We start from the raw sequence: 23,154 nt of genomic DNA on the forward strand, positions 1-23,154 counted from the left end.
GAGTCGCCCAACCTGAAACTTTCAAAGTGTTGAAGAAACCCTTTTGAAATGTTCACTCATGTTCACTCTTTCGAGTTTCAGTCACGGTGAGAAACCGTTGATATGAATGAGGTGGATGTGAGGCCTTGCCAGAGAAATGGAGGAAACAAATAAGAATTAAAAGGCACAAACTCTGCACTTCCTGCCCACATAACCTTATTTAGACCCCACCCAAACTGCTGCTGGCTTCCTAAAGGGTGATTGCATGCATTGATTGCTGCGACGGTGATGCAGTCCTAGCCGCGCCGGCCGGCGCAACAGAAGCTACTCGATAACGCGCGTCCGGCCTGCTTAGCCAGGCATAAAACAGAGGGCGCTCTTCATAGTCGGTTTGATTTTTATGCTTTGCCGGCTTTGCGTCAGGCTGTGACTCGACAGAACCTGTGGTGTCCGAATCAAGTGTTCTACGGCTGTGGCTTTGCTTTCACAGCCGTACCCTCGATGGAGCAGCGGCCGCGCGTGCAACATAGCCGCAGTGACAGAAAGGATTATTGTCTACGTCTGTGCTTTAGGCCGGCCTGAGCCAAGTAAGCGGCCTTACTTCTGGCCGGCTGGAAGAGGAAACTTGCAAGTTGCATGCTACCGGTAGCTCTGGCTGTAGAGAGTGTGCCACGGGTGATGTGTTCTGCATTTTGTGCGAGTTAAGACTTTGGATATCAGTATGGGTGAGTTTCCGTTGTTATCACAGTGTATTTCTGCATGAAATTTCTGTTTTTCCACCGTAGAGTAGACTTGGTAGGCTTACATTGTAGGTTGGTCTGGTCACATTGGTCAACATTGTACTGCCAAGGCATGCAAGGCAATGGCAGTGCCGCTGCTACCCTAGCCCAGGTTGGCCGACGTCTACATTGCATTGCGACTAACGTCCAGCCTGTATGAAAGTCCTCTTACTGTGCGAAATTTTTTGCAACAGTTTTTTCTCACATTTTTACCTGACAAAGACAGCTCAAAATGTCATTCACAAGTGCCTTGTATCCTGAATTCCATGCTGTGTTGAAATTACTAAATACGCCTGCAACAACGTATGCCTACAATGTACATATATTTTGCAGGAAATTCTGCAAAACTCCACGCTTATGGAATTCAAGATACAAGGCACTTGTGAATGACATTTTTTGCTGTCTTCGTCAAGTAAAAATGTGAGAATAAACTATTGGAAAAAATTCCACGGAGTAGGCTAGGAGGACTTTCACACCCTGGACGTTAGTCACAATGCAATGCTACCCCCAGAACTGTCTGGTCCGACATCCGCCCTGCTTCCACGAACGTTCGTCATGTTTGTGTGAGTGTGGTGAGTCGGATACCACAGTTCTGGGGTACAATACTGCATGCAGTGCAGATGTTGAGTGCATCTTTGAAACTTTGCACAAATTTAAAATTTGTGTGCACAATAAAATTAAACTTATCACAACAGATATTACCATGACAACTGCACAAAAATTGCATGGATTCATGAACCACAGGCAACTGTCACAAGAAAAAGAGACTGACACACACTTTTTGCATGATTTTGATCCAGTCTGTTTCGTGCGTGATGTACTGCGTAGCACGGACTTATGTTATGTGGCCGGAGCATGGTACGCCATGCCAGCCGGCCATGAGAAATATCGCCATTCAAGAATTTTGATGTTAATAATAATAGTAATAATGATAACACAGTTTTGTATAGTGCATCACACTAAAATCTTGATGCACTTCACAGTCTTATTGCCATGTGAAAGTAATTAAATTTCCCTGTTGATATTTAATTTGGACTTTTCTTAGAGCCGTATATGTAGATCTGCAATAAAATTAAAAGCAGGATCCCAGACAAATAGCAAAATAAGGATTTTGAAATGACCCCCAAAATTATTACTCTTTTGTACTGGAATCCTAGCCTTTACTCAAGGCAACAGTTTCCCATCTTGACTGGTGTCAGATAGCTGGAGACTAGCCTTCAAAGGAAATGGGCTGGGCCCGGTTGAACGCCAACCATTATGATTCCCTTTAAAATTGCACAGTTCAAAGCACAGAAATTGCGGACATTCAAAGATCACGCTCAACATTATCTGCGCAGATTAGGACTGGTCTTACAACCAACTTGTATGCAGTTTGGCCTTCTCAAAACACTTTCCTACTCAAACGCAAACCAACTCATATGCAAGCCACCTCTATGGATACTTCCAGAACTGTAATGTTTATACAAACCTTACAGATAGCTCTGTACAAACTCGCATGACACAGTTGTGGCTGTTTCAAATGTGCCAACTTACTCTGCCATCACAGATATTTGTGAAACAAAACTTCACACATGCTTTCTTGGTGAGGTTGGATGTGTGATGAGGAGGTTCGTTCACCGTATATCTCATTATATTCAATTGGTAAAATTCCTGAGTATTTTGCCCATCCGAGCAGCAGAAAATCAGCAGCATGTACGCTCTCAATCACAGTCAGCAGCATGACAGTATGACCATTCACAACATAGCTCCTATCTTTTCCTTGTTGTTTTCCTGTCACCGGCAAATGAAAGTCGAGCTGTGATTGGTCATTGGAATTGAAGTAATTGGCCCAATCATCACTTGGCTTTCAACTGTGGGTGACTGGGAAAAAAAGGAAAAGATAGGAAAAGAAAATGGATATGATAGAACATGGATATAATGGCCCAGAGAGGCTTTTGCCACTGAACCTCCATCATTAAAAATGAAGAAACGCTTTGCCATCACTGCTTTTAAAGTCAGTCTGTACAGTGTACATGTAATTGGTGCATTGCAGGAGGACTGTGCCTCACAGTGTCTGTTGCTGTACGCACTAACTACGCGAAGAAATACAGAAGCAAAAGCATATCCAGGAGCAGTTCACAGACCAATAATCCACTGCCTTTTTAAAAATTGGCATGTAGCTTCCACTACTGTGACCCTGCAAGATCATTTTCAATGTTGCCATACCTTCAGAGCATTTTCACTTTGTCATTCCAAGCTACTTGTACATGTATGCAACGTGCATAATGTCGATCCTGCCAGTTCACTTAGTGGTGTGGAAACATACATGTAGGCCTACACTGCTTTGGGAAACATGGTGACGTAACTTGGTTCTATTTGCTTGTCTATTTTGTTTTGGGGAACAGCTGTTGTGCCTCGCAACTTCCGTCTTCTGGAAGAGTTGGAGGAAGGTCAAAAGGGCGGTGAAGGTTTTGTGAGCTGGGGATTGTTTCGTGATGATGACATCCTGCTAATTAATTGGTCTGGCATGATCCTGGGCCCTCCTCGGGTAAGTGTTGCAGGTGTATAGATCTCCATGAAGCCCTCTACCACTTGTGGACTCTATCATTTCACAGTGATCTGGCCATCCACACTTTTTTAATGTTTAGCTAATAAATACAATTTTTTGATATTTAACAACAAGATATATCATGCATCATGCATGTACATGTATGCCTCGCTTTTGATAAACATGCAAGTACGACAGTGTTTTGATGCCCTGTAACTTCAAGTCTTTGCCTTGGAGCGATGTTTGTTGTCATGACAACCTGCAACAGTTGAGTTGGGTACCACACGCAGCTTGTTATGTACTAGTGTTCAAACAGCAAACCTGCCTACCACTCATGAACAGAGTGGTTCAGTGGTGTTACGTGCTTTGTTGTCGAAGATTGTTGCTGGTTTGCACACCTTTCTGTTCAAAGCAGCTAGAGCTCTGAATCAAATACATGTACATGTCACCCCTCACTCCAACATTATAGTCTAGATTGTGTAACAGTAGAAGCACTCTGTGTTTGCAGCAGAACTTTGGTGAGTGGCATTCAGCTCAGTAATTGTGAGGAGTGAATCAGTTTTACCAACACAGGAAAGAGGTTACTGTTGGCTGTGAACAAATTCCTACCACAGTACTTGTATCAGTACCCTTATGTCATTGTATGTATAGAGGCTTTGCGCAGTAGCCATCTTGCAGGGCAGTTATTTTGTTCCACAGGGAAACTTCCTTCACACGTACCCAGTGGAACAAGGCACAGGCCTGCAATTGGCAGCCATGCAAACCCCTCTATTGGACGAGTTGGAGAAGGGGGATTGGCACGGTCTGTAGACACAGTGCTTTTGATGCTGAGCGTAGACACAGCACTCAAAATGAGGGATTGGATTTCTTCTGCTTTCACAGTATCATGTATTCTGTGTACTCTGCTTGCACAAATTAGGATTGTCAATTTGTCATAGAAGTTACCTTGAATCCAGGGACTTAAGGTAATTTTGATTTTGCGGTAATGTAGTTAAAAATGTAGTACATTTGCGTGTAGATCTCCTGTCTGAAGGATATGTATTTCAATTTCACCGTGCAATCTTCTGTTCTGATTTATTCATATCATTTGATTCTGAACTTTGTTCTCTTCTTTGTTGTTATTGCAGACTGCTTTTGAAAATCGTATGTATAATTTGACACTGGAGTGTGGCAGCTATTATCCTAAACAGCCTCCCGAAGTGCGCTTCACTACTAGGGTCAACCTGAATGGTGTCGATGCGCATGGCCATGTAAGATTTGTTCATTGGTTTCAAAAGAAACCCTCCTGAACCCTCTTTCAAAATCCTTGCCTGAGCCTTCTTGGCAGTAGCTGACAGTGGTACTTACATGTACTTGTACATGTACATGGATGTTTATGGGAAGTGACTCTGGCCTCTACAGAGTTAGACTTGACTCAAGTCTGGATCTCTGTGACATCTTTGTTTCTGCTTTGGATACATATCGAGACCATGCGCCGTTACTCGCTTTGCGCCCTCTTGTGTCCACTTATTACTATGAGTTCAGTTCAGAAATCCCAACTTGACGAATCTGACAACCATTTGTACCCAGCGAATGGGCTTATCTATCAAAAGTGGTAGCAGCCAATCACATTGCTGGACTTATTTTTACTTCTTTCATACCTTCATTATAATGAACGAGTCTACAAGTCTGACTGCTTTGATTGGTGGAAATTCCGTATACATTGTGCAAGATCATGTCGTTCATATGCAATTATGAATAATATCACCGACCAGGGGTCCGATTGGCTTATCCGTCAAGTCGGACTTACACGTTGTATAGTAAAGGCTATTAAATGAGGGTGCCTTGTAAGGGTTATGCGAGCTGCCGGGCCAAGCACGACGCCCGTGTAGTGCGTACGGGCTGAAGGGATGGCTGACTTGGGAAGAGCACCATGTAAGTCTGACTTGGTTCAGGTCTACTACAGAGTGGTTCAAAAAAAGTTAAGTTAACCCAAGTTCAAGGTGATTGTTTGCCCAATTCCTGAAGTTCCTGAAAATCTTTTTTTGCCTCATGTTGTTGAGTCGGGCGTTCAACAGTAATCCTGAAGAGAAGGTCGATCCAGCTAAACAGGATCTCAAGATGTGGTCCGTTGCAGATGGCGTGTACAAAACTGGCTCGTCCCCAGAAGCTTCTTTACTGCCCTTAGCTTGCAATACATCTGGACGCCTTGAGCTTGCATGTCTTGCAGCTTGCACTACATGTTGCATTAAGCTTGATCCGTTAATTGCAAGGAAGGCATCTTCAGTTCGTTGTCTAACTCCGTTCACTGTAATTGAGAGCCTTTTCTGTACACTCTGGATTTGGCGTCGCGGCCAGGCATTGGCAAAAGGGCAAGCTTCCGTTTCAGACTTGATAAGCGTGGCCTTACAAAGCATTCTCAATCTGTATCTACCGTTCACATTCATCAAAGAAAAGAGAGTTCCGCGATGTTACTAAATCTAAAAAATGGTCCATACTTGCCCGATAGATTTTTTTTGGACAAATTGGGAAATACCTCTCAACTCCTTAAAAAAAAAGTGGGTTGCTGGATCGTTTCAATTGTGTTTTTAAGATCCCATGCGGCTACACCTACATGTACCATTTCTTCAGGATTATTGCTAAACACCCTACTCGTCAACACTTCAAATTCTCTGGAATATCTGGAAATGGGTGGACAATTACTGAGACTTGGGTTAACTTATTTTTGAACCACCCCAAAGCCAGTTGCTTCCCATTTTGCCAGCTGTAGCCAAGTAACTTGGACAGGGCTCAAAGGCTGAGCCCGTTACCCCTTCTGTTGTGCAGTACCAAAACATTTGATCTGTGCTCAGGAAACAAGGTGATGGACCCTCACGCCACATCAACCCTGACCTTGGAGGATCTTGTTAGGTAAAAGGAATGTGGATCAATGATGTGTAAAAGTGGCACACATTTGTGTTAAACTTAGACCAAGCTCGGGCATGAACTTAAGTTCAACCATTAGTCAGTTGGTTTTTACCAGTGCACCTCTGCAGTAGCCTTAAGCAATCCCTAGTTGAACTATTTGTAATGTGTACACTCTCATCATTATTCACATTTTGCCACTTGTGGCAACTCTTACGGCATTCACAGTCAACGATGTCTCCCACAAATATTTTCAAGTGAATGGTTCCCTCTGTACTAATAACCAGTGATGCCACCATACCCCAGGGGGCTGATTCCAAATGGTGGACTAGATGTTTCAAACTATCCACTGTTTGGGCCACATGTTCGTTCGGGTATTAATGTTGCTTACTTTTACCATCTAAAGAGACTTTTCCTTTTTTTTTTTCTCCCTTCCTTTTGTGCAAACTCCAGGTTGACAGAAGGATGTTCTCCTCGCTGTCAAACTGGCAGCCGAGTAACACTTTAAAGACTGTGCTGACAAACATACGGGAATCTATGGGATTAAAAGAAAATGCCAAGTTACCACAACCTCCTGAAGGATCCACATATTGAAGATGATGGTTTATGTCGAGACCGCTACCCACCACCCTGCATAACATGCAGCAGACATCGCGTACTAAGACAACATACACGTACATGTAATGGAGGACAAATCAGTGACACATACAATTTGCTTCGCTTTAAGTCTTATGTTTCACTCCTTGTAAAGAGTTGTATGCTTTTCACTGTTACTGTTTCAACTCCTGATACCCTGTTACTTGTTCTGCATTGCTGAAACATCAGATCTTTGAAGTTGTTACATTTTTGTGACTTTTGTAAAACCCAAATCATACTGGTATCATGTGACAGCAGTGAAGCATTTGATTGGATGGCATCTTTTCCACTTTGTCCAGCTGATGTTGTGCATGATTTCATGGGAGCAGGGCAAATTGCATGTGAGCTATGTGAAATGGATCGCCACAAAACATGCTTTCTGAATCAAACTTCCCCTTTTCAAAATGGCACTCCAAAGACATTCCACCAAGCTTTGTTCTTATTAAAAGACAAGACTCGTTTTGGAAATCCAAAACAAGTTCAATTTCGATAGGCAAGACAAAACATGGCACTCATGCAGGCCCATATGTCGAAAGCTTCATCAAATAACACAAAACAAGCTCACACGGTATCGCAACCTTGTATGACCCACAGTGCTCTACCTACATATTTGTCGTCTGAATGAGCATAAACCCATCGCTACTGAGCCTAGCTGCATAGTTGTGGTAACGAGTCTGTGTCCTTGGCTGACACTTGCTGTGAATGACACCCCCGAGGGCTCACATGTACCTGTATACAGAGTTCATATGTCCAATGTTTTATTGAGCAGTGGTTCCTACGGCGTTCTCTAGATGAAGATACATGCATGGTATTGGATTGATTTGAGTTTGGCTGGCATTCTTCGGAGCAAAACTGGTCCTTTCTGGCTCTACTGTTGAACTTTCTCAGAATTTTATTTTTGTGGTGTTAGGGTGGTTGGAAGAGGGGGTCACTAGGATGTCCCTAACATTGGGCTATAGGGAGAGTGTTTTGAAATACAATGTACAATCAATACATGGTATAATTATCTTGATGTTCGCATAGAGCAGAGCTGTAATGAAGTCATCACAGGCCAGTGCCAGTCAATCTCTGGCATAAGTCATCAAGGTATTAAGATTTGAAGCTTAGCGCAGGGAAGGTGTGATGGGTACAAGACCTGTGGTGACTCCATGAAGAAACAAGCTCTCTTGAGAAGTGTGGTTGTGGCCAGAACCAGTGGTTTGTCCCTAGTAGTTTAGGACTAACATTTCGACAGTAGGCTCTGGGTTCTTTTCAGGAAGAATGCTGGACTCCATGAAGCAGTGCTGCCGAAGCACCACTGTGTAGGCAGGAGCGTACTAGTCGACGCAATCAATTGCAAATCCATTGGTTCTTGTTGACATGATCACATAAGAGAATATTCCTACGTGTACATGGGTGCCGCGGCAGGCCTCAATTCATCTTCTCCCAAGTTCTCAGTCTGCATAATCTCCACTTGTTCCATGTCCGTTTTCCGTGTTTCACCTCTGTACTACTGGCACGCATGGTCACGTGAAACACGGGAAATGTACGGGTAATCATAAAAAGACACCTTCATGCAAGGCAGTTCATGCGCTTCACATGTATACATGTCAACAGTGACGTTACCGTTCTTTAGTCTTTGTTCATCACCTGCTGCGTGTACTTGCAGCCTGACCAGCAGGACCTGATTACAGCTCTTTGCACAGAGGGCATGCAGCAATGCAAAGAAAAGCTTTTCTAAGCAATGGGGGGTTTTGTTAAAGGTTACTTCAAAAGAATGGGATAAGGGGCAGGAGTTGTAATTCATGCTTTCTCCGTGCTTCTAGATTCAGGCGTGGCCCTCTGGTTATTGTACCTGTAGTATCCATTCTGTGTAAACCCCTTTGTAAATTCTTGCAAACCCCCCCTCCCCCAAAAAATGACAACAGAAATTTAGAAATCGACAAACATTGCCTGAAACAGTTTGTGTGAATTTGAAGATGTGGTTGAAATCTTGTTCAAGGTAATTTACCGTGACTTCATTCATTCACGAGAGGGCGCTGTGTAATTCTGCCACACAACTGTCTCCAACATATTTGCATTACACGTATGCGTATCAAAGTGTCCAACAGCCACTCGATAGATTTTTTTATTTTACGGTCCTCCAGTGATGTATTGCATTTGATTTCCACGATTAATGTTGTTCAGGGCAATTATTTCGTATACTTTCCAAATTTTTTTAGTAATTAATGTAGACCATCCCTTCCTGAGTAGTTGAGTGTGTATTACTGATTGCCATTTTAATGATACAGTACATCTTTTTTTTTTTTGAGGGAAGGCGTTCCAATATTTTGGGGTCTCTTTTCCACACCCTACCTATCTGAATACGAAACATGTCAGTTTTACGCTGGGTTCAGGGTTGTAGCACAAGAAAGTGATTACCGGGTATTTGATTATTTTCAAAATACCATTACATAAGGGTTATATTAAAGCCAGAGTATACCTGGATGTCTGTTTGATTTTGCCATCCCTTATTATGGAACACCTGAATAATCCCCATCGCCTGATGGGTGAATAGCAGAGATTATGAAACATGAAATATTCGGCCCAGTGCATGGTGTGCCTGTGCCCTCTAAACACAGTGCAGATTGCACCGTGCAGCAGCTCAACTTCATGCAAACCCCATGCACGGTTGAGCGCTGTAAAGCAGCTCTTGGTTTTCAACCAGTTGAAGACACTTCTAAACTCACATGTAAGACTCCTTCTTCTAATATAAAGAAACAAATACATGTGTGTTATGGAATGATTAGAGAAATTTCCAAGACACTGAGGAGCACCTGTTGAAGTGGGAACAACTTCATGTCTCAATTTTATTCGGGACCCAGAAAGGAAAGAGAACAACTTGTACACAATGAGGATTTATTCAGGTGTTGTATGTTCCATTCCACTCGGCTTTACGTCATGGAATAGAACAGTATCGTTCAGTTTGAGGAATTATTCTTACCATTGACCTCATAAAAAGAAAATTATTTGTACAATGCACCTCGGCCTTTTTAAGTGTAGCTTACTACTTTGTTTCATGAAATTATGCTGTCATCTAGAACATAATTACCGTTCAATATTTATTCATCTGTTGTATTATTTCTTGTGTGTGTAAAACTAATAGCAGTGGTTTCACTAATACACTTAATCAATGTGACGAGGGTCTGAGTTATCCCTGAGGAAGCTACAGCAACCCTTCGTTGCCGCAGTGCTCCAGTCATACTTAGCAGATTCTACTTGATGAATTAGTCTGTAGGTAATTACGGGTGTTATGGTTCACGGGGTACCCGGGATACCATACATCAGAGCAGTGTGAAGTTAGAGAATCCACCTATGAAAAAAAAAAGTGTACTCAAGAACCAAGGGCTATATTTTGCATTTCCAGTAGTCACTAAACCTACTCTGAATGTAGAAATTGTGTTTCACTATACCAATCAAATTACTGTAAATGGTATTGTTTTAATAATAAAAATATTTCTAAGCACTTGCCTGTGAGTTTTTGGACTTATTTCTTGTGGAAGTGTGTTTGGTGTATAAGGCAGTGAATGCATTTGGAAATTTGTTACAAATCAGAAATGGGGGGGGGGAGTGGACCCTTGACTTCAGCACTAAAAATCTTGGGTATGAAATAGTTTTTAAAGTAAATAAAAGCCCCACTAATCCATATTTTATTGTTGCTCTAAACAGTGCCTTTAGCTTTTGAGTACTTTTGAATTTCAAACCACTCTCCCCACCCTACACTGCAACTGTCCATAAAGTTTGAACATCTACATGTATGTGTTTGTCAGTATGCTTGGGAAAGCCTGTACGTGTTCAATATGGTATGAATGGAAAAAGTGGAGATTTCAAAAAAAATATAAAATGTAGTGACGCTCTGTTACAGGACATGTACAGTGTATCGTGTCGGACAGGGTTCAACTCATTTGACAACATTTGTATAAGCAGTAGGTTGGCGGTATCCTACTGAGTACCGAAGGGAATACATCACACGCACAATTATGTGTGTTAAGGGCAGTGGCGAGAGAACCAGCGCATAAACCAACATGCATGCATTAATTCCTTTCGTTTGTATGGCACTTCCTGATTCCAAATCATAGCACTGAACTTCAAAATAACTCATACATCACTCTTAACTGTGGAGTTGAAAAATCAGTTTAATTCCAAAGCCACAAATGGCAGAAACTCCATACATTATTTTAATTTTCTGTTTTTTGTTTGTATATTAAGAGCTTGGTGGCAGATCATACGATTCACAATATATGGTATGATCACACCGTGGCACAATAAAAAATCCTCCAAATATCTTATCAATAAAATAGAAAATATCTGATTATCTGAATCAATATAGATACATTTCTTTTCTCAACGGCCTGTGCTAAAGCATTACAAGTGGATACTCATGGAGTGGCAAAAGAAATGACTAAACAAAACAAGCGTGCAAACTTACTTTGAGGGACAAAAAGCATAGCGCCCGCTCTGCCAAGATTCACTCGAGCAAAAAGTTCCAAGTTTAAAATCTTACCACTTTTGTTTTTCATACAAATGTGTGCCTTTCAAGTGGAAACAATGCCAATTTTTGCCTCTCAAATGTTGAATAATTTAAAATGTTCCTTTAAAAGTTTCCTGACACCTTGGACACAATTTTTGTTCTGATCAAGTGACATCTAGATACATGTACGTCTTAGCTGTTCTGTGAGATTATGCCGTTTTTTGGCCAGAGGCGCGCACACAATTGCGTTTAAGCACGTTGTCAAGAAACTTGTTATTCTCAAGTTTTATCAAACACTGCACGTGGAATACAAGTACAACCCCAACCTCTGCATGATCTCTTCATTCAAAGGATGAATGTACCATAAATCTCTTCATCCAAACACTGAAGCAATGGGGTTTGGGCCAACAGGGAAAAAATAAAGGGGTTTTTCAGTTGGGGTTTAGTGAAATCAACAGAAAAACTTGTGAGTTTCATGTATGGAACAGCTTCATCTTCATGTATATTCAGTTGGCCCAGGAAAAAAAGCGTCCTCTAAAACGCTTCAGATTTTGCTGTGGCACCCAGTTATCTTCATTAACATGTATGTATCAAAATGGCCATTAAGACGCATACATGCATTATCCAGGTAAGTTTCAAGTAAATGAGACATTACTTTTGGGTACTAACTATAATTTACTTCAGAAGGCAGCCAATTTTCGACAATCATGGTTTCTTCAAGCCATTTGGATACCTCTCAGAATACAAGCTACATTTTTGTAAATTTCTTCAACAGAAATCTTTGGGACAAATGGACAGGCAGGAGGGTTTTTTTAACCAGTAGCACCTGCCAGGGCCCTCCTCCCGTTGGATTGTGAGACTTCAAGCTAACAAAAGTCAGTGTGTTTTCTATGAACCTACTGGTGTCTCCATGTTGGTCTTCAGGCTGACTACAAGATACAGAGGTTTCAACTGCCCTAAATCATGGTTCCAGCGCATACATACTCCAGATGACAGACACTGACATTTCAACACGTCACATGATGCAATGGTGGTTTGTCTTTACCTGAAAGCACACAGATGCTACAAAATGAGCGCTGAGTTTATGGATGATGTGTACATGTGTCATTTTTGTGCAGTCTGACAAAACCATGAGTTCAATATGTTCAGATCTCTTGAAGGACAGAGCCCTTAATACATCCCATTAGCAAAAAAAATCCGGGATTGTCACTAAACATATTATACCACCATAATTTACCAGTCAAGTTGGCTGCTGTTGGAGTTTGATTGGTTTGGTGCTTAAGAAGCTTAGACAGAGTGCATCTATTCAAAGGAGACAGATCACCAGACTAGATGTCAAGTGGGCGGCTGGTGATTTAACCACACCTCATGATAATACATGAAGAAGAGCACTGTTGGTAGTTAAATGCACTTTCAAGGATTCGGTTCAAAAATACCATATGCAGGAATGTTTGGGAGGGACCATACTCCCTTAACAGTGCTTTGTTAATTTTAATTTTTGTTTTTTCCCACTACAATGTAAAATTAATGCACTCATGACATTCAGAGCTGTCTTGGATCTTTAAATAAGTCACAAGTTTGTGAACCGTACTGGGCAACAGCAGCAGAATTATTTTCAAAGTGGGGGGGTCCAGTTGTGAGACCATCTGGCATTGGCCATTAATATTAATAAGCCCCACCCCATTATAGGACCTGCCCACTGTCCCCCTCCCCTACCCTCACTTCTGCTGTCAGCCGCAACGGGTACACAGAGCTCATGGATTTACTTTTGGTATTGAGGACAAAACCCAAATGCTTAGAGTCACTGTACGTCTCCCCACAGCAGGAATTTCATCAAAGGCAATGCGTGAATTAAACTTCATCCCTCTTTCACCTGTGTTAACAGTTGTCAGCATAGCTCATCTCAACTGGTCTGCACTAGGCATTTGAAATTTCACACAAGTGAGCTTGCTACAAGTCACTGAGGTGTATCCATAACATGCATAAAGGCTGTTGCTGACTACGGCAACGGCTCACTTGCTGTGGTATGCTAATGGTAAAAAACCAAAAGCTGTAGCCACAAAATGCTCGATTTGGAAAACACGGCCCGAGTCACTCCCCAGGCCGGGCATTATTCGTGGAGTGGCCACTGCAGATCTGGCTCCCTGAATCCCTCTTATGAAACTGTTGTGCCTTGAATGGACAGTGCCTAACTATTTTACAAATGAAACAGACAGTTTCTGACGTTACATTTGTGAACAGAAGCAGAGGCCATTGCTCCTTGGTGCACAAGTCACCAGGAAACTGAATGAATAGTCCACAGCTCACACAATGATTACAACTGCCAAAATGCACCCATGGTTTGTCTCTCTTTCAAAAACACTGCTGCTACGATATTGGGAGGTGATTTTTTTTCCATCTTAGGGCAATTTTAAATAGAATCACTGATCAACAGCAGGAATGAGGTTAAATCTGTGATTGCATGGTTTGCCACTTTTTCAATTCAAAAAAGCCAACTCAAGCATTTGGAGAAAAGTTGCCAGCACGGTTAATGTGGCACCTCTAGTTGGGGGCCGCCCTAGCCGTGCGTGGGCCTTCACAGCCTAGTTGGAGGCCAACACTAAAACCTGACCGAACGGTTGCGGCTCCAGCAGTGTTAGGGTAAATGTCAAGCCAAGGTATAAGATAACCGGTGAGCATGCAATACAGCAGGCGCAATTTGTAGTGGACATGGTGGAGGTACAGAGATTAGGACGAGGGAGAGGCCCCTGGCTGGTGGTTGGACTTGTTTCTTGTTTGCAGGAGGCTTGCACGCGTAATTCAGAAAAAGACAATCTAGCAGAGAGAGACAAGGAATGCAAGCTGCATGTACATATGCACATGTATGCAAGAAAGTACATGGTCCGTGTCCGTACAGTTGTACATGAATCTGCTCTGTGTACATGTGCATGGCTTGCTATTTGTAGTTCTCTGGGAAAGGTATCAGTAGGCTGGAAACTTAGGGAGCAGTGTGGCAGCCATCTTGAATTAAGTGAGGTAAAAATTTTCATGTTGGGATCCTGAGAGTAAAAATATCAGTGATGAAATAAACTTTTATACAAATTCATTCTGGTCATTGTTAAGCATAATTTAAAATTCTTGATAAATTGAAAAACCATTGAAAGTGAGGTGTGCAACCTCAAATAGTCTGGCACCACCTCATTTAACATATTCCCTTGAATATGATTGATTCAGGGAACAAGATAACATTTTTAAAAATGCCCCCCCCCCGTGAATAAGGTCTACTTGTTTCTTTGTTCCCTGGCTCTGTCTGATTTTGCTTGAGCAGATCACACTCCATCTTCTTTGGCAACGAGAGCACAAGGGCAAACTTTGCATTAGGGCCAATTATTAAATGACTAACAAAACAAGAGCAAAATAACAAAATTTTCTACTGATCCAATTCTACACCACCACGAAGGGGTAAAATAGCCTAGGAGTATCCGAGCAAACACTGAAAATCAAAGCTGCTTTCAACTGCAACAAAAAAATACATTGTTGGTCCTAACGAGGTGTGTGTACTTATACATGTACTTCTTCCTCATATCAATAACAACCTCAGCCTCGGAAAGTACATCGAGTAAGTACAGATTTCATGAAGGACCTTACACAATTTTTCTTGTTTTCAAATAGCAATTGATCTTCAGTTGAGTCAGCTGCAAATGTACACAATTCATTCATTTAAATACATATGCACTTACAACAGAATATATAAGTCGGCAACCACCATCATTGCTACAACAGCTTAATGGCTGAGCATGGTGCACCCCTAATGTGCACTTTTTTTAACGGATCCATGTTTTGCTCACAAATAAACTGCCCTCTCAAATATACAAAAAGTTCAAAGTTTCTTGACTTTTAAAAGCTAATCGTAAAGGCTGGCGTAATGCTTCTCGACAATTATGCACAGCCCGAGTCTTATACAATGATATAAATCTTCAAATGCAAGTGGTATTATGAAACATGGTGAAACAGGTGGCTCTTAAGTATCATCACAGGGGCTCCTGGCCCAATACATTTCCAGTAAAAAGAGTTTTATTTTTAACGTTTTGCTTAAATACAAAATCAACTCTCTTCTTCCAAGTAATTTACACAGTGTCATCAATTAAGGCCTAACCATAAAGGACTATGTAAAAATCTGTGTAATTGTTTGGCATTACAAATATGTACGTGTTCCAAATATCACTACCTGTAGAAAAGACTACCTGTGGGAAACATCCAGACTACGACAAACCAATCACCAGTGCATGTCAACAAGTTGAATTCGCCATAAATCTCACAAAAATATCTGAGCAAGGCAGCCCAACTTCGAACTGCAGGATACTGGCCAAAGTCATGGGAGGGTTTTTAAACGGGTGTGTGTTTGTTTTGGCATTTTATTGGGGATCCTGAACAACAGACGACAATGGGGTCCCCGATTCATCAAGGGTCCCCCAATTGACTATCATGTACAGAACATACAGGAGGTCCTCCAAAGAAGTATGGACAAAAGAGGAACAATAGGGGGTCCCCTATTGCAGGCAAAATACACACTTGGGTGTGCAGGCGTGGCACACAGTGTGGACTCGCACACATCCACATGATGTTTTCCCCTCTCTGAAATACAGCGTCAGAGGCATTTTTGGGTCAATGTTATCCGTGGCAAAATGAACAGGAACAGTCCAGGAAATCATCATCAAAAATTCAATCTGGGGGAAATTATCCTAGTGGGAGAAAAAGAAATGTTTTCCCAAAGTTTTTTTCCACCGCAGGAGAACGAAGGAATGTCCACACTTTGTATGTGGAACAAGTATTTGAGTGGGTGGGGAAGTGATGTTTAGAGGGTGGAATGTGTCAAAATACACACCACACAATAGATTCTGTTGGAGAGGTCTATGTAAGACTGAAAACTTCCTTCTGCATTCTGAGGCCTCTTAAGGACTCCAGGTGTAACAGCTTCAATCCAGATGTGTTTACCATTTATCACATTAGTCAGCAGCTGAAGGGAAGGACTGAGGAAAGAGAATGAAGCCACCTAATCCTGAATCGCTTCTGAGAGAGCTGCATGTACATGTACTTTCCTGAACTTTCACCTCTGCAACCTGGATTGGAATCTTGCCTATGTTGGATTTGGGTTTTCAGTCCTAACCCGATGCTGCGGGTTTTCCCCAAGAACATTTGTCCGGCGTAATCCTCTCACAGAGATTAACGTAATATTTGTTCACTGTCTTCTCTCTCTGTGGGTTTCTCGTCATAAGGATAGTAAGTCGAGAGACTTTCATGGACTACCGGTATTGGGGGTTGAACTGCCCAACAATAACTGTAGCACTTCCACGCTGACAGTCATTAAAGTGAAAAATCCTCATTAAAGCAAACCTTATGCTTGCACAAATTGAGGCTTCTGGACAGGGTATATTATGCACAGCAACAGAGCTCTAGCTGGCGTATGGTTAGTTGACATACCCACAAGAAAGAAACCTTGATACGTTTCGCACACCCTGAACTCACAGGTACTGCGTGGAGGGTGAAAAGGAGAGCTAGACTGAAGAACACTTGCGTGCCATTCCTCGCATGTGGCCAGACACAAGGGCACTCTTCTCTGTGGACATTCTAAATTTTGTGCATATTCACATGAAAACTGGTTCCACGGCCCTGCACTAAATATAATTGCAAACCACAGGGCCCCAAACCATGTCTTGCAGACACTGGATCCTGTATAAAGTCGTAGGTCTTGTACATGTACACGGAGAATGTAAATTTCCTGGGAACTTTCAATGCAAAGCCCTTGCCACAATGGATGAACACCTTGCTAAACTGGAAACACTGGCAGGGTCATCACCTTTGAAATCTCCAAACAGGAAGGGGAGGGGGGGAAGCAACACATGCGATGATGGCAGTCGAGTCTGGATGCTTCAGGGAAGCACTAAATTAATGTTATATTACAAATTGTGTAATGTGTTGTTACAGTCCAGTAACATGGACCAGTCACGTAAAGTCCCAGTAACCCAAGCACACACTCTGTACATCAAATACAGCCCCCCTGCCCCGCAAACAAGCCCTAAAATTAGATCCTGTAAAAATTGCAAAGGCCCAGCCTCGCATGCTTCATAATACAATAATTGATACAATAACTGGATTCAAAAGGCAGTTATATATACATGTATATACCATACTTTCATAAATTCAGTGACTTTTATCCTGAGTGTAATACACAACAAAACTGATCAAAAAACTGATTTCACTTTGTCTGTTCACACCTAAACATTATCAAAACATTGTGACTGTAAATGCTGCGTACATGTCTGTACAGTTTCATTATAAATGTTAGAAATGTTTGTATCAAATTCATCTATGACTGCAGAAAAGAGCTAGGAGGAATCCTCTTTGCTGGTTGCAAGAACCGCTATTCCAAAATCCGAAAACCTTTTCTTTTCAACGATTTGACGCTTTTCCCAGGGAAATAATCCATTATGTGCAGGCACGTGTGCATATACATGTAGTTGTGCACAAAACACTCCATGAAATCAAACTAAATGCAAAAACTGGTAGGTGGATGTACACAGACTTGTACTTGTGACTTTCCAAGACAATAGAATATTTTATCCAAAAATTGAACTTTGTGCACACAATACACGCACTGAACCTCTGAGCTGGCTCAGAGGTCATTTTCGTAAAAAATAAGAAAAAAAAAAGCAAACAGGCTTAAACATGTAACTTGGGAGGGCTTGACATTCAGAAATGTGGCAAGTTCTAGTTTAAATTTGAATTAAAACAATAGAAAATTAAAAGAAAAAAATTTGCACCAAAAATGAAAATTCCTAGAGTGAAGGCGAATGCTTCTCTGATTGCCTGCCCAACACACACCACCTTTTCCAAAAGTAGTATGTGTCCACACTACTGCAAGACAAGATCCGTCCATTTCATGCTTCACCTCAAACTTTCCTGAGTCGCACAACTTTCTTTCAAGTGTGTCCCAAACACTGACACGGCGTCCGTCCCACTTTCAACAAAGCAAACACAAGTTGTCTTCTCCTTCTGTCAAAATGTAATTTCCTCACACAGCAGAACCTGTGTCCAGATTCTTAGCAGATATTTCTGGGGTAAAACCACCGTCATATTTGAGTTCTGAGAAGCACAGATTGTCAAGGCATTTTTGCTATAAAATGGATAAGGAAACAATGTAATCTCTGTATAAAAACTTCCAAACTTGTAGCATTTACTGTAAAAAAAAATATAGGTAAGTACCTGTTTTAAAATTTCTTCTATACACAATTTCATTTCGTGTATTACAATACATACAATGCATTTTCTTCCATCTTTGCCACATTCCGATGTTAGGTAATCAGGACTCAGATCACTATGGCAGAACCAAAACCAAAAATTCAAGACTCACTGCGTTTAAGAGCTAATCTTAACGCTTCACCAATACAGATGACTGAAAGTGGTACTCATACCAAGAGTGAGACAAAAAGTAATAAAATATGGATAAAACAAATGCAAACAGTGATGTGACACACAGGTACAAGACCATTGGAATTGCAACTAGCATTGTTGTCTGTGTAGGAAGCACATATGTAAAAATTTCGGTTGAACAAGTGCATATTGACAAACACTGTGAAGTCACAAAACTTCCCCACAATCAATCCACAGAAAGACTCCTCTCTGAAACCAAGACAAACATCGGCCACTCAAATTCTGCATTTGCATGACTCTTTGAGGATGGAGGCAAAAAAACCACCCTAACATCTCTCAAGAGCATCCCATGAGATATACTCCTTACAGGTATGTACCAACCAATGACTGTCAAGCCAACATGAAAGTGGTCTCTTGGATTCCTCCCGACATCTTCACGGATGTTAACTGCTTCAAAAAGACCACCAACACTTCTTCAAATTGTGTAGGCATGGCGGCATTACCTACAGCTGCTATGGAACAGCAAGCCAGGAAAAAAAAAGGAGAGTGGCATCTCGGCCCTAGCATCTCCTCAGCCCGAAGATGGGGACTCATTCAGCTCACTGCTCTCCACAACGGTCAAGGCAGCAGCTGCTTCAGGAAGCCCATTCAGACTGCCTTGACTGCTGTGGTTCTTCTGCAGGCCATGCTTGCGCTGCTTGTGCTCCTGCAGCTCAGAGGCTGTTTTGAAACGCCGCTTTTTGCACAGGTCGCACTTGTAGGCTTTCCAGCCGGTCAAGGAGTAGTAGTCAAAGCTCCCGTCTGCATTGTAGCTGTGCTTGATCTTCTCCTCCTCCTCTTGGTCCAGCTTCCGCTTCCGTTCAGGGATCTCCCGATAGATGTTGAAGGTAGACTTGCGGCTGCGCCGCTGCCCCGGGCTGTCTCCATCCATGGGTTCATCAGGTGAGTCTGACCGTTCGTTGCCCTCGACCCAAGGTGACAGGTGACGATCTCCTGGGGTGTACAGGCCTTGTGTGATGCCCATTGCCTGTTGTACCTGCCTAGTGATGTCCTTAGCTAGATCTTGATTTGACTCGCCCCCTTCTCCTTGCTTAGCTCTCAGCACCTTCCCATCAATCATGGCCATGCCATTAGGGCCACTGACCATCTCACCTCTAGCTGAGGGGTCTCTGTCTACAGGCCCACTGTACTCTACACTGTGTCGTTGCTCAGCACTGACTGGTGTGTTTGGGGAAATCTGGCTGGCATCAAACTTGTCTTTCCACGCCATATTATAAGGCGGCATGTGGGATGGAAAGGGCCCTTGTGGCTGGAAGGGATGGTCTGGGTGATGGCGGGCTGGCCAGGCCAATCCTCTCTGCCTTTCAAAGCTCATCATCTCTGTGCCCTCAGGATGGGGGATCATCCCTCGAGAAGGTGCACCATGTGAGGGCACCAGGCCAGCTGGCTGTACATCACAGGTTAAAGTGCTCACGCTAATGGAGTTGCGCCTGAACTTACGACCACCGTTGTTGCGCAGGTAGCGGTAGAGGAATGACTCCTCAACAGGTTGGTTAGGGCCTGGCTGTTGGCTACTGTCCTCTTGCCTCATTTGCAGGGGGTGGGGTGGGCCATCCAAGGGTCCAGGATTAACCATCCTGGGGGCCTGGTTGAAGTATCTCATGTGCTTTGGCTCTCCCTCAATGGAGTAGGGCTGGTAGACTAACGCCGGATACTGGTGAGGAATCATGGCTGGTACTTGAGGGCTGCCTGGAGGCTGTCTCGAATGCATGCCAGAAGGGTGGTCTCGTTCCAAAGGAGATGCCTCTGTATGGCCGTCACCTAATTTCGGCAGAGACCGATTCGGGTTGCCATTCTTCTGGAGCCCCTGCATGTCCCCCTCACTTACGCTGTAACTGCGCACCCTTCCTGACCGCATCATCGGCACCATGGTGCTGCTCGGAGGAATGCCTTGGTCCTGGCCAGCCCCTGGCGTTGATGGGGGAAGCTGCTGCCGCTCCCCCCGTTGCATCCTGCTGCTGACAAGGTCCCTCAGCGTCGGCCTGAAATCTGAACACACCTCAGAGGTCTTGGGATTGGAAAGATGCTCCACGGGCGGTCTCCCCATGCTGCCGGGAAAGCTGCGACTGAAACTCTCACGCCGCATAGCCTCTGCTATGCCACATGGTATGGTAACCACAGATGTCTCATTCTGCTCTTGAGAAATAGAACTGTCATCTGCCACTACTCTCATCTGAGGTGAGCTCCTGGGACTCTCCTCAACAACATTTTGCCGAACCAAACGAGGAGGCCTTCCATCTAGGGATCGCCCACTAATGTATGACTTCCCTACCCCGAGTAAATTCTGGCTCTCAGCCTCTTTACCAGTATCTAAAGATTTACTCTTTTCCATGGGTTTACCCCTATCTTCCTTGTCATTCCTCTCCTCTAATGACTTATTACATTCTGAATTCCTGTCTGTATGCCCCGACCTATTTTCACCCTCTGTAGTTGCTGGGGTCACTTTCTGAATCTTCTGGGTGCTAGAGTCCCTGTCACTGTTGGCCTTCTCCTCTTCAATGCCATTCTGCAAAGCACTGCCAGAGCCTGGTGCATCAAACGAGCGGCTCATTCTTGCAGGGGTACGGATTGTACTGTCATCGCTCAAAGAGTTCTCTGTCAGGGACCAGCGGCGCATGTAGGACCTTGGGTCATGCCGGCTTCGTCCCAGGTAGGGTCTGGGCTTCTGACCTTGCTGGGGTTGGGAGCTCCTCACCGGGCTGATGGGCTCCGTCTTGATGTACGACTGGCAGTACGCTTTGCCAATGGTGACGCGGAGATCTGTGCTGGGAGCCTGGGAAGCGGGCACGGAGGGCGACTGCTTACTAGGAGGAACTTGCTCAGACCTCGGGATTAGGTTGACCACCTCGCAGTCAATGATGTCTGGGCTGCTGTTTGCCTGGTTAGAGCTGCTCGGATGGCAAGAGCTACTGTGGGACTGCTCTTGCTCTTGTCTGGTGTTTCCAATCACAGAAGGAGGCTCACTGGCTCTGTCTCCCTCTAGTTGTGCAACCCCAGATTCAGCACCTGAATGCTCCTATCACAGAAAAAATCATTTTTTTACACAAAAGAACATTCAGGGCATCACATGAACAAATGAAAAGTTCATAAAGGATTGCAGAAGCACATGTGTTTCGATGCGGTAGTATTCTATTTCAATCCAAATCAAAAATATTTTGTCATAATCATTCACTTGAATAGCTGGAACTTGACTTGGTTAACCTGGTGTGACCTGACTGCATCACTTAGATGCACTCTTGATGAATCTGAGAACTACTCTCCAACATTTGGTTATGATGTGATCATAAAGTCCATCTCCACTGAAACATTTTTTGCAGAAATATACTAGAAACTAATGTAGGTAGAAAAGGTACGTGAGGACTACTGAACCATAGGCTTCACTCACCATGGAGTCTACTTGGGAAGGACTGCTGTTGGATGTGTTGGTAAGATTAGCCAGGTTACCAGTGCTTGACGTCACCCGTCCATTCCTAGCCTCCTCTCCAGTCACCTCTTCCATCATCTGCTGCTGAATCCTCTCCTCTCCCTCGGCTGTCCTCATCATCATCCTCAAGGTGGGCGGGGGTGAAGAAGGAGGGTAACCGGTGCTAGATAGCGTGGCATCCCCGAAGCAGACTGCAATGCTCTTGGTGCCGTGGGCTGAATCCAGGTGGCTGGCCAGCTGGGCCCGGTCCTCGAAGACGAAGAGGCACTGCTTGCAGAGGAAACATCGGCGTGGGAAGTGCACCTCAGACATGTGGCTGGCAATGACGTGTTCCAACGGGCTGCAGAAGGTGCAGAGACGGCACTTGTAGACCCGGATGACCTCGATGTAGCTGCTGAAGTGCTGAAACTGTGAGTCGATGACGGTGACCTCGGCAAAGGAGCCCTGGCTGCCAGGGGCACTGCTGCCACTGGCAGCACCACCAGCACCACCAGCACCACTGCTCCCACTGCTGTCGCCACAGCTGGCACTGCTGCGGCTGTCACTCCTACCCATCTGCTCAGCCATGGCTTATCAGACCTGTGGCCAATTCAACACTGACAGTTTGACATTGTCAGCCTTTTGCCTGCATTATTGTTGGTGTGAGTGTATGTGAAGGGTGGCTGGCACAGTGCTTCACATGTGGACCTGGAATTGAAGCAGAAATACCGGCAGAAGTTAGAAGTTAGAAAGTCCTAGGATGCAAGAAAACAGAGTTTTTTATTTCATTTCATTTATTTATTTTGCAAGATTAAAACACAGAAAATTTAAACAGTTTACAAAATTAAAAAAATTGTAAGCTCAAAAATATAGTTTTAGTTAAGAATCTACATCGTTAATAAAAACCAAACAAACAAACACACACAAAATACAGTAACACACAAACTTAGAAACAGCAGCACAAGCAACAACACCACATCCACAAAAC

General features: G+C 43.4%; 2 protein-coding genes across 4 annotated transcripts in view; one reads left to right on the forward strand and one right to left on the reverse strand.

Annotated features, from left to right (window-relative positions):
- Positions 1-545: 545 nt before the first annotated feature.
- Positions 546-10,288, forward strand: LOC110987856 (ubiquitin-conjugating enzyme E2 variant 2-like). Its single transcript, XM_022250972.2, has 4 exons — positions 546-704; positions 3,143-3,285; positions 4,413-4,535; positions 6,622-10,288. The coding sequence occupies exons 1-4, from the start codon at positions 701-703 to the stop codon at positions 6,760-6,762; spliced, it is 411 nt and encodes a 136-aa protein (XP_022106664.1). The 5' UTR covers positions 546-700; the 3' UTR covers positions 6,763-10,288.
- A 652-nt stretch (positions 10,289-10,940) lies between these two features.
- Positions 10,941-23,154, reverse strand: part of LOC110987855 (uncharacterized) — a 32,062-nt gene continuing 19,848 nt past the window's right edge. For all 3 annotated transcript variants that reach the window (XM_022250966.2, XM_022250968.2, XM_022250967.2), the window contains 2 exons: positions 22,149-22,874; positions 10,941-21,779 (listed from right to left, as the gene is read on the reverse strand). In XM_022250966.2, coding sequence (XP_022106658.2) covers positions 19,275-21,779; positions 22,149-22,754 — 3,111 coding nt within the window. In that variant the 5' untranslated portion in view covers positions 22,755-22,874 and the 3' untranslated portion in view covers positions 10,941-19,274. The remainder of the gene's footprint in view (positions 21,780-22,148; positions 22,875-23,154) is intronic.

Source organism: Acanthaster planci, linkage group LG06, assembly GCF_054643075.1.
Source record: "Acanthaster planci isolate LZ-2023a linkage group LG06, COTS_SCS, whole genome shotgun sequence".
Classification (NCBI taxonomy): Eukaryota; Metazoa; Echinodermata; class Asteroidea; order Valvatida; family Acanthasteridae; genus Acanthaster; species Acanthaster planci.